The sequence below is a fragment of the Rhea americana genome, unplaced genomic scaffold, assembly GCF_003343005.1.
Source record: "Rhea americana isolate MKP2758 unplaced genomic scaffold, rheAme1 scaffold_119, whole genome shotgun sequence".
Classification (NCBI taxonomy): Eukaryota; Metazoa; Chordata; class Aves; order Rheiformes; family Rheidae; genus Rhea; species Rhea americana.
The window spans coordinates 2,094,847-2,106,861 of record NW_028185250.1 but is presented as its reverse complement, the minus strand read 5'-3'; the positions used below and the strand labels follow the sequence as shown (position 1 = coordinate 2,106,861).

Genomic DNA, 12,015 nt, shown 5'->3' with positions numbered 1-12,015 from the left:
CAGGACCTCACTAAGCTAACTACTATATAAGCAAGTGTTTGAGGTGTACTAGCGAGAGAGGGGGGAAATAATCCACACAAAAACCCACACACCAACTCACAGCCTTAATTGGAGTTGTTCAGAACTRTCCTTTCTTTCTATGGGGTTCAAGGTAACATCATCACCAGGAGAACAGCAAGTCACTCCAGGGAGGACAGGCAGCAAAATGGGAGGACCTGAGGACAGCCCTGGCCAGGGCTGAGACAAGGTCGCGGCAGGAGCCCATTAGGTGAGCAGCCTGGGCAGTCTTCCTGCCAGCAGGACAAACACACAGCAGCCTGGCAAGCCGTCTGCTTTTCTTCTACCAGACTTTAATGGAAGTGGCACTAAACTGCAAAACACTGCTGTCAGATTAGTTGGCCCAGAAACAGTCAAAAATTAAGGAGCTGCCAGGGTGGAGGAAAAGACTGATGAGAGAGAAAAGCCAAAGAGAAAGTGATGCAGTCAAGACCAAAGTAGTCTGACACTTTCCAGCCCTAGCTCTCCAAATAGTTTCTTTTCCAGTTTGTTTCATAAAACATCCAAATGAAAGACAAGCATAACAAAATAGGCACAAAGCAGCTTGCTCACAGTGATACTGGAGGTTGAATATTTCTGTGTCGGCTGCCTGTCACTCCATACCTGACAGTATTAGTTTGCCACCACAAAACTACCATCTCATTCTCCAGTGAGCCAGTCTGCYACCCTGCTGCCTTTCAATAAAGAAAGCTTTTCTTCTGTGCTGATCCAGCTGTCCATTGAGCACGATCCAGACAGTTTGAACAATGTAATAGATCTGCTTCTTTCCAGACTTGATTTTGCTCCAAATGTTTCCAGCATGACAAAAATAGCGGGAAGAAAAAAGAGCAAGAACAGCCATATATTTTTTTCTTTTTTTTAAAAAAAAAAGTCGTAAAGTTGAATCAGCATAAAGATCATCATCTCAGATGTAATTTGGGGACAAGAGAAAGCATTTGGAATTTAGGATTTATATGTTCTTTCCAGCACAGCAATGGGAAATCCATCTTCCCTAGATCAGCTAGTACACAGGTGCTCACTTTCTCCCCTCCCCCTCAGAGGTGGGGGCAGAGACATGAAATACTTGGAGATATTAATTTTCTTTTAAGCTGTATTTAAGCTTTATGCCAAGCAACTCAGACAGAACGGAAAAGCCAAGATTAAAGAGGACTATAAATCCTTCTACCAAAGATAAGCTAGAGAGTATATTTTCAAAGACAACAGGGGACGGCACACTGCAAAGATTAAAGTCAGGCTGTGAACCAAGTTGCTGAACCTGAAAAAGGAGAACTCTACAAGCAAAGGGCAGTACAAGGGAAAGATGAAGGAAACTAAGTATTTAAAGATTGAGCAAGTAGAGAGTTAGCCTTATGAACTCTTATGTTTACATTAGATTTGTCCTCTCAGTATTCCAGCCTTTAACCTCACTGAACAGAACTGTGTAGCACCAACTGATGGCTTATTTCATCGTTAAGTGCCTCCTGGCTCTAAGCATACTGTTTAACAGTACAAACAGAGTTGCTGGTTAAGATGTCTACTCTGTAGCTGCAATTCCCCCCCTCTCCATTAATTATAGAGCAACAGAAGATATTTTCAGGAAAGTACAGCCCTTCAACTCCAATTCRAAGTTAAAAAGAGAGCTTAGTACTCTACTGCTTTCTGTAGCTATTTCAGGCATTTCCAAGGCACCTGCGACATTAGTATCCAAGCACCCTGCCTTGTTAAATCAAGTGTGTACACAAGAAAGCTCATTATTCTCTCTCCCTCCCCAAAACAGGTACCTAGGGGGTGTCATCTTATTGCATGAATTATAGTCATATGTACATACATGCATAAAGTCATCCTACATTATCATTAATGGCCAGGGTGTCGTCTCCCCATTTCTACTTTCTATGCAAAAATGCAAGGAAGCACTAACTCATCTCCCAATTCAATAGCTAAACATATGTCCACAGGAGTGTTAGTCACCTATTCAGTCTCTCCAAAATGAGGAGAGTAAGATATTTAAACTGAGTTTTGCTTTGAGAGTCTAGCACAGGAAGATTAGAAGTTGCAGATACCCCCTCAAGCCCAGACTCAGAGATTTGTCCCATGTACCAGATGTTCCCTCAGACCTACACAGGGGCCACGACGACAGATTCAACACAAGCCCTCAGGCACCTCCATTTCTTCTCTCACCATAACTATCCTTATTCCWAGAAGGAGGCCTGTCACCATTGACCAGCAGGTACCAATTAAGACCAGATAGACAAAAAACTCTAGCAGGATGGACAGCAGCTCTGTGGGCGAGTCACAGATCTCACTTTGCCTGTGCTCCTAGCCATCAGCAACTACTGCCTTGGGTGGCACAACTCCTCTGATTGCCCAAACCAACCACAAACACTACAGCAACAAAGCGGACCAAGTTTCAGGTAGCCACGTCCTCTTCCTTCCTTTACCACAGACAGGAGACAGGGCCTTGTTCCCAGATAACCCCCCAAACACATCTTGGAGGTGAAAGCAGGTTCTTCCCATCCACCCTCACACAGACACTTCAAGCTTTTGTTGAAGATGAACCCTGTATCCTGGCAAGAGAGTTTCCCCTCAAAACACTGAAGTCAGCATTATTTCCCCYCTGGGAAAAGAAAGTATCCTGGAAGACCACCACAAAGGTTCAAACAAGATATTCAAATTCAGCCTCAAAATATCAATGTTATTTAAGAATGCCGTGGCAGGCTGGGGGAGGAAAATAAGAGGGAAGAAAGACTGTTGTAAACTTGCCAGAGGTGTTAGAGAATGTCCCCGCAGGGAGATGGGCGCTGTCTTATGAGACAAGCAAAAAACAGAAGGTGTGTGTGTTAAGAACTTTCCATCACATTTCAGCCCTGAGACACCTATGTATCTCAGACACAAACAAGTAAGAATTCAAGAAATAGAACTCCAAATTACACCTTTGCTTTCTGTGACTTACAACCATCTCTATTATTGTGAAGTCATTAAACTTAAAGATTTCAAACTGTAAATTTAACATTTTCTCCTTACATCTCGTTAGTAATAGAAACAGTTTTATTCTAGAGAGCTTTAATAGCCTCATTCATTACCACCAGGTGCCTTAATCCCCAAAGAGCAGTGAACAGATTTAGGGCATGCTGAATTATTCTCCAAATATTTCCTAACTTATCCCTTTAGCTAACTAACATTATTCAGTCCTGAAAGCCCACAGGACAATTAAACTATATGAGACTGGATGTAGGTTTTAGAAAACTTTCCCATGTCAACTATCACCTAGATGCAACTAACAGACAACGCAAGAGTGCCACGATCYAGACTGTTAGAGTGACTTCTGCATTCATCGCAACGCTAAACATGTTGGAACTTGTTTTTTCCAAAAAAATGCTTGGTTTTGACCACCTTTATGCCTAAGTATCTTCTGCACCATCTCTGTGATGCTTCATACTTCATCTAGAGTAATCGTATGCATTAACAATTTGGGGCTTTTTTGGAAGAACTCCACTACAAATACAGCTTCATTCGATATGCAATTTACAACCACATTGTATCACTATAAACAGCACACAGTAACTTACCTCCTGTTAGAACTTTTCCAGGGAACACTTTGCTTGTAGTGTCAGAGTTTAAAAGGAACTTTTTAAAAAAAAAAAAAAAAAAGTGATGCATTTCAAATAGTACTTGATAAATTTGTTTTCTTAGCTAAGAAAAGGCCAACAGCTATTTCAAATAATTTGGGTCCAATGCCTACCTTTAGTTTTCCCATCTTAAGGAACAAAAACAAAAGCCTTACCCATTTTTATAATTAGCATTGTACAGAATAGTAGTTTTGTTTAGGAAAAGCAGGACTGAAGGACAAAAAGGGGCACTGGCCTAATGGGAGAGCATTGATCCAGTTATATAGGGCTGTACCTATACACTAATCCATGCACAGCTGTACCAATGACCATAGCACTTCAAGAAATTTGCCTGGGAGCTGTGGATTCTTCAAGGTCTGGATTTTCCCACAATAATAGGAAACTCACCTCGCATGAGGTCAGGACCTGCTAGGTAGGCTGCTGCATTCCTACATGTTAGCATTTGCTTTAAACCTTGCACTTCCCACTCACTCCATCTACCCAGTCTGTGCGCTCAGCAGCTGCAGGGCCATCGTTGACTAGCCATGCCCTCTTACACGTCACCCAGCRACAGCAAACTTCAGAGAACAAAACGGGTGCTCTAAAATGCTATGGAAATTGAGTTTTGTTTTAGGGTGAGTTTTCTGAGGGGGGGCAGTTCAATGCCCATCATAACAAAGTAGTTCTTTGACTTACTTGCCCTAAGAGCCTCACACAAGACTGAGTCCCATTTGCTACAGTCAAGAAAAGCCACCCCCTTTCACTCCACCCAGCCACCCTGCATAACTATTGCAGTCCAAATAGACCTGTTTTCTGGGCACTGTCTACAGAAGCTAAGAAAAACTTCCGGAACTGAGGAAAGAGATAAGCAAAACTTGACTCATAACCTGGCTACCTTAAAAGCAAATCAACTTAGTTGCAAAGAGCTGACCCACAGTAAACAACTGACATGATTCAAGCAGAAAAATGATTTTCAGTTTTCAGAACAAAAGAGTACTATGCAAGGATGAAAAACAGCATCCAGGAAACTGTCAGTACCCTGAGCAATCTGCAACAAGCTAAATATACAGTACCAGAGCTCAGTACTGTGCTGTTATTAATCTTGAGGCCGAAAGACAAAGATTTGCTTCACAATAGCATTGTTACTATAGGCCAAAATGGCCTGATGATACAGAGTCTGTGAAGAGACGTGATCTGGTCCATCTTCCACCTCCAGCCCTCAGCTGTATGAGTTCACCTGAAAGACCTGCAGAACCACGTGCTCTTCCTCAGATCTGAAGTAGAGGCGAACTCCAGAGAAGCAAACAGACTGTTTACTATTTCCTCACAACTCAGAGCAACTGCTATCCATAGAGAAATGAGGGAACAAATGTTAGCAAGTGGAAGAATGAGGCAGTTGTTGCCCATGGGAAAGGGGCAGGGAGACATTTGTTGCTGGCAGAATTCAGAGGGAGGGAGGTACTGCACATCCAGAAACATCCCCGAGTCTGCAATTAAGAGGTGCAATTCCCACGCTCCTTTGGAAAGTGTTTTGTAGGCCTCCCGCGATTAGCACGGCTCAGCAGAATGGTATAGCTTGATTACAGTGTAAGCTACCACTCTGCAACTTGCCTCAGCACTTAAGACATACTTGCAAGTAGTCGGACCACGGTACCAAGAACCCCACGGAAACACCCACAACGGACAGAGCCAGAGCACTCAGGAGGTGGCTCTTGTGGTGTCGAGCTCTGTTCTGGCTGCATTGTTTCCCCTCCAGTTTAATCTTTAGATGTTTAAGGTACATGACAGAGGTATTTTAGTTTATCAGAAGCCCCTTCAGTGGGGCACAGCATTCAGACCGATGTGCTGAGCAGCACCAGAACAGTAGGGGGCAAAGGGGAGACCAACCTGCCCCAGTCAGAACGGAGGCAACCTGGAAAGCAGCAAGATTTCAGAGGCTGTCCACATGCAAGCTTCAAAGATTGCCACACACAGCTACGTCCACGCACACGCCTCTGCTGTTTGCCCTTGAAGACATTACGTCTAACAAATTGTCATCAGCAGGGCTTTGTGAAAAATAAAGCTGCACAGTTATGTTGAGGGGGCAGTGGGGAAAAGAAAAAGGAAAAAAAAATCCATTAGAAAAAATGGTAGAAGGCACAAGTATGTGAGCAGACAACATACCACAAGCCTAACAATGTTACCTGCAAACTAACTCACGTTCACCTGACCTTTAAAGAAACAGGAGGCAGGCAAGAGGGGAAGAGGGGAGGACACCAGGAGTGCAATTGCAGTTGTGCTCTACATCCTCCCATAACATTAGCAGAAGGTTCCTCCACAAAGATATTGTATCTTCAGCAATTTCCAATGTACAGCTGAAAATCCAGCTCACTTTCTGAACTCCCCCACTAGCACAGCAGATAGCAAGGAAGCGGCATCAGCACACAAGAGCTAAAACTGCACATGAAATACGACAAGAATCTAAGTTTCAAAACTTGACTTGAGGTCACTAAAGAACTAGGAGCAGGGAAGCGTGTAAAGGAAACAGGGCAAGAACAGAATAGAAGAGCAGATGAGCTCAAGAGACAGAAGTGCAGGTGACAGAAAAATACAAGAATGAGGAAAGCTGACCCAGAACAATTTAGGAAGCAGATGAGGAAAGGGTGAACTAGCAATGGAAATGCAATCAATTGCAAGAAAAATAGCAGTCAATACCAGACAGCAGTAAGATGGCAATCCATTAACAATCAATTATAATGAAACAATAATAAGATGTAATCAGTACAGTCACTAGCTGGAAAAACTATTCTTTTCTACATCCGTAAACTGCAATTTCTCTACCCAGTTGCCATTTTTAATTGTTCATCTAATTAATAAGTTTGCACTGATTCTACACATAGCTGCAGTATTTATGAGACCATTAAAAAGTCATGCTCGAACTTGGTGTGTGAAGAAGGATTGCTTCCACATAAGCATCTGAAAAAGATTCCTATGATACTGTACCAGCACTTAAACTGAAACAACTTATTCACTTACACTGGGGATGGGGTCTGTAAGAAAATAGGGCCAAAAAAATTCTTAAGGGGAAGATAATCGGTGAAAGTCTGCTTCTGTTCTCCTCCACGAAGATTTGCCGCAGTGGATTGCAGGGACACACTACTGCAAGACCTACTTCAGTCCTGATGGAAAGGCAGAGAGTTTCCCCTTGTATGTTCAAGGCAATAAGAGCAGAATCATCTACAACAGCAGAAGAGACTAACTTTCTACGCTTACAAAACTGTGGAGATTCATGGCACGTTTCATAAGCTCCTTCACATTTACACCAAACAATCGGTGGAAAGCAGCAGTTCATAGGCTGATGCAGTTACAATTTACAAACATCTGTTTCCAGTATTTAGTCAAAAGAGGTATCACAAAACAGTATTCAGTCAGTAGGAGCAAATCTATATGCACGTATGACAATTTGACATTTCCAGCATTGTATAAAATTGAAACGGCTGCCCGCCATCAGGCAAGCTTACATCGTCTACCCCATCCTTCTTCCGATGGAAAGCATCTAGGGTGCAAGTGTTAAATTTGCATAAAAAAAATCTGATGTTTTAAATCAGCCTCACAAGAAAACAACATTGTAGGGCTTAAACAGAAGGTCTCTTATCTATTGTCCAGACATCTTTCACCATAGCAAAGAGATGGTTTGTTTTTGCGCAAAGTTATCCTTGTTAAGACACAGACTAATAGAACTGGTACATCGCTTCAAGGAAACTCGAGCAGACAGCCTTGGCTATAATACATGCATTGATTTAACACAGAAAGAAATACAGAAGCTTTTTATGAAGAAAAGCTGAATATTGAGATAATAGTTTCATTTCACTACATCATTGCAGAAGCAAACAGTTTTCCAAAGGACAGCTCAAGTTATAAACTAATGAAGGTCCGGTGATGTCAGAGATAACAGCTCCTGTGACACATCCTCTCAAGTTGCTGGCTATCCATCAACACAGCAAATTAAAGCTCAATTTAGTTTGCCAGGCTAACAGGAACAGGATATGATACAATACCTTTAAAAATCTCTTTGACAACAAGTATACAACTCTATGCTTTGTGCACCAGCCTCAGTCTCACTGCAGTAGATAGCAGCTAAAGCTGCAACTTCTGGAGTGTGGGAGTTTGCTATTCAAAACTCCATTTCTGTCACTTCCAGAATATGAGCTTTTCTTCTCACAGAAGGGAAATGCACCTGCCTCACTGCTGATCTCCACAAAACATGCACTTCCATGCCCCCACCTGTATTCTGCCTACTACTTTATCCCAAATACTTTTGTTTAAGCAGTTGCAGACAGCTGCCTAGTTGGGGGAAGAGGGGGTGTTATAACAGGACGGGGACTGTGGGGAAGGACTTCATAACAGCCTGCAGCACGTTCACTAGCTTGAACTTGCCTGGACCAGACACTGGAACTTTATACCACTGCAAAGGGACATTTCCTTGTTCTGCTGTGTGAAATGCAGTGCTTTTCTCCAGCCCTTGGCGATCCCGTATCCTGGGCTCTTTAAGCAACTTTGCCTGATAGGTCTTAGATGCTTAATTGCTTGTTACAGTATCTTCTGAGCTTGTATAATCAGATTTGCTGAGTTAAGGCATCTGCTTTTCCAGTACATGCACTGCCACTAGTTTTACAGAGTTGCAAAAAGATTACAGTTGTTTCTGCAAAAAGCATCACTATGAGTACAAAAAGGTTTTATCCTTCATTTGGGACACTGATTTAATCTGTATTAAGATGACTATATATTAAGTGATTTACAGTTTCACACCACACTAATAGAGACATGAATTTAAAGAGCCTGCAAATAACAAGTTTTGAAGAACCTGGCCACGTTCCCAGGAAAGGGGCCTGTTACCTAGAAGCTGGCCAAGTATCATCCGACAATAACTAGAGCAAGGTAGCACAGTGTCAGAGACCTTGTCTGTTTACCCTTGTCTCCATTTGCTTTGTGTCACTGCCTGTATGTGCTGCTAATAATCACACAAGGGAGGATTAACGAGCTGAGACTGGTCTAGAACATTTTGATATTGATAGTGCAGGCAACAGAAAGAAAACGAGCAGCATATGAGCCTCTGAAAGCAGGGGGCAGGGAGGGGGGGAAGACAGAAAGAAAACTTAAAATTTCCAGCCAAACTAAATTTGGAAGGGATTTTGTGCAGGAGAAGATTCAACCAGTCAAGATGTAGTCCATCTGTGCTTCTGGGTGGAGTCACTAGTTTCCAGATGACTTTTCTATTTGTTTTTCATCCAACCTCCACAGAAGCCATCAGGTGCAAAAGTGACTAAGGAACGCAGATCCACAGCACAGTGGTAATCAAGAGCCTTAGTTCTCTCACTGTTAGGGCATGCAACAGAATACAAGAAATCAAAATAGTCACCAGTCCTGCAAGCCTGTATTGCTACATTCAAACACAGCAGGTTCTCTGCACTGTCAAGGCCAGAGCCCAGCAGACAAATAAGATATCTGAAACTCAAAAAGTTGCATCTCTTCATCCTAGATTGTCAGGATTCAGAGACAGTACTCTCAGAAAAAAAAAAGTACTTGATACTAGATATCCACAATTAAAGAAGCAGATGTTGCAGAACTAGAAGCAGCCACAACAGTCCGCAGAACAGTGAGCAAGTAGCAGTAACTACATGTACCCCAAATATCTGCAACCCTAGAAGTCATCTTATTAGTTTAGAGAACAGACTAGCAACTCCAAGCAAGCTTAAATATCCCATTAGTAATTAAGAAAGCACCAACAATACATGCACATGTAAATCCCCATACACCCTCACTCTAATATAAAACTTGGTATCAGTACAAGTATTTGTCTCTTTCCATACCAGAGCCCCCCAGGAACAAGAGCTGAGGAGAGCACAAGATCCGTAACCTTTCCATGGACTTCAACAGTTTGTACTTCCACCCAGGAGCCTGCACTAATCCCATTCTAGCCTTAGGAACAAAAGTATCAGGGACAGTTGAAGAACAGAACTGCTGATTAAGAACTGTGGCACAGCTCCTGTCTGCTCTTCACTGATATTTAAACTAGTTTCTTCAAGACTATCTGATCAAAGCTTTGAACACAAATACTGTGTAGGAAACTGGAGTCTGAAATATAAATCCCAGGTACAATTGGATGCTGGGAACCAGCAGGCAGCTGGTGTCAGCTCTGGGAATAGCAAGACATTACTGCTCAAGGCCACGCAGGGAAAGGACACAGGCTTGTCATTAGTAATGAAATTCTGCAATGCAGCCATGTGCTACCAGCTCATGCTCTTTTTACCTTCCATGCAGTAAGAAAGGTCTAGCCACTTATTCAGCTATCTCCAGTCATCCTGTTCTTAAGATGATGGCAAGCATGCAGTGCTAACTCAAATAAACTCCAGACTTAGTTTTTCCTCCTTCTGCATATGTTTTAGGGTTCCTCTTTTCCCTGTCTTGTGCCCTCTCCTCTTTCTCACTTGTTCGAGGGCTTGGGGAAAGGGGTAATGCCAAAGGGAATACTAGTCATAGCACTAGTAAAACACTTTTTTCCCAGCTCGCTGTCAGATTATTCTACCTGTGCTCCTCTCACATCCATCTTGCCCATTTAAACCACAAGACCTTGCAGGTGATACGTTATCACCCAGCATCATATCTAAATTTGCTTTCCACTAGCCCTAAGCAAGGTCATTTCAAATTTAAGTATTTCCTTTAACACTGTTCTAAGCTGAACCTGAGAGACTCCCAGCTGCAGAAGTCCAGTGCTTCTGTACACTTAGAACTGAGCAGAACATCATGCTTATTTTCTCAGCATACAGCAAACAAAACCACAGCACCGCTCTAAACAAGTTGTCAGATAAGACTCTCCAGTGTGAAAACAGGCTATAAAAGCATATGATGCATTACCAGACCAAAGTCAAAGGCCAATCACAGAGCTGAGACCAGTGAAACCACTCTCTTCTCCCCTTACTTTCACATCCAGCCAAAGGAGACCCATGTGCTGGGGAAAAAGGTGCTTCAATTTGTTTCTCCACTTCACCAGTTTGCCCAGCACTGGGAAAAGGTCTCAGCCTAGTCAGCCACACAGGTAGCACTAATTCCTTGCTGTGGTACCACCACCACACACATGCCAGTGGCGACCAGACACAGCTCTGAAGCAAGGAAAAAGTTTTGGGACTGCAGCAGACTACAGCAAGCAAACACTGCTCATCTCCACCACTCATCTAGAGTAATTGAGGTTGGAAAGGGCTTCAGGAGGTCACCTCATTCTGCTCCCCCAGTTGCTCAGACCTTGCCCTGTCAAACAGCAAACACTGCCAAGGATTGAGATTTCCCACCTTCTCTGGTGGGTGGCCCCTGCCTCAATGCTTGATCCCTCTCATGATACAAAGATTTTTCTAATGTCTAACTGGAATTTTCCTTGATGCAACTTGTGCCTGTTTCCCCTCTAATAAAGCCACAGCGATCGTAACGGGGAAACCATAAAACAACCAAAGAAACCCACAAGCTAAAAGCCAAGCAGACCCTGCAGAGCTGGACCTAGCTGGGATCTAAACTGATTGATTCAAACAGAACTGTAGTAAGAATAAACAGCCACAAACACTTTCACCACCTGAAAAGAAACACCACAACCAGCAGCTTCGCGCCGTTAACAGAGTCACTGTGCCCTCCCCCAGCTCGGGGGCCCTCACCTTACCTTACCTCTCCCGGCCACCTTCGCTCTTCCCAATGCCCTCTCTTCCATCACCCCAAACTCCATGACCCCCACTGCCCTCCTGCATACACCAGTCCTTCCAGTCTCTCCTGAGGTCCACTGCACCCTGGGCAGCCTCCTTCATCCCTCACCCTTCCCCTAACGCACCTCCTCCCCCGACCACCTCCCCGGCTCTCCACAGCGCCTTTCGCTGCCTTCGCGGCTCCCACCCCAGCAGCCTCCCGAGCCCGCGGCGCGGCAGGGAAACCCGGCGGCCGCCCGCGCCGCGCCGCGCTGCGCTCCGCCGCGGGCGGCACCGGCAGCGGGGCCGCGCTGAGCCCGGCCGCGCGGGGCAGAGCTAGGGGGATTTCAGGCATCGTGTGCTGGAGCGCCGCAAGTCCCGCCACGTCCCGCTGCCCTGCAGGGAAGGGATTTCCACCGCCACCCCCTCACAAACTGCTGCTGCGCCCCAGCGCGGCTCCCGCCCCCTCGCAGCCTGCCCCYAAATCCACCGCCGCGGTCCCACCGCGTTTCTCTCTCTTTAGTCGATAAGTTTTTCGGTTTATCGCGGCCAAACCCCGGGGCGCGAAGGGGGGGGGGGCGCAGCCCGGCGGCGGCCCCGCCACTCACCGGCCCCGTGGGGACGGTCCTCCCCGCCGCCGCCAGCAGGACCAGGGCGAAGCGCAGCGGAGC

General features: G+C 44.7%; 1 protein-coding gene across 1 annotated transcript in view; it reads right to left on the bottom strand.

Moving 5' to 3' along the window:
- GLP1R (glucagon like peptide 1 receptor) overlaps positions 1–12,012 on the bottom strand; it is a gene marked incomplete at its 5' end in the record, with an annotated part of 85,981 nt that extends 73,969 nt beyond the window's left edge. The window contains one exon of the mRNA XM_085320785.1: positions 11,953–12,012. Within this exon, the coding sequence (XP_085176911.1) occupies positions 11,953–12,012 (60 nt within the window). The remainder of the gene's footprint in view (positions 1–11,952) is intronic.
- Positions 12,013–12,015: the final 3 nt, after the last annotated feature.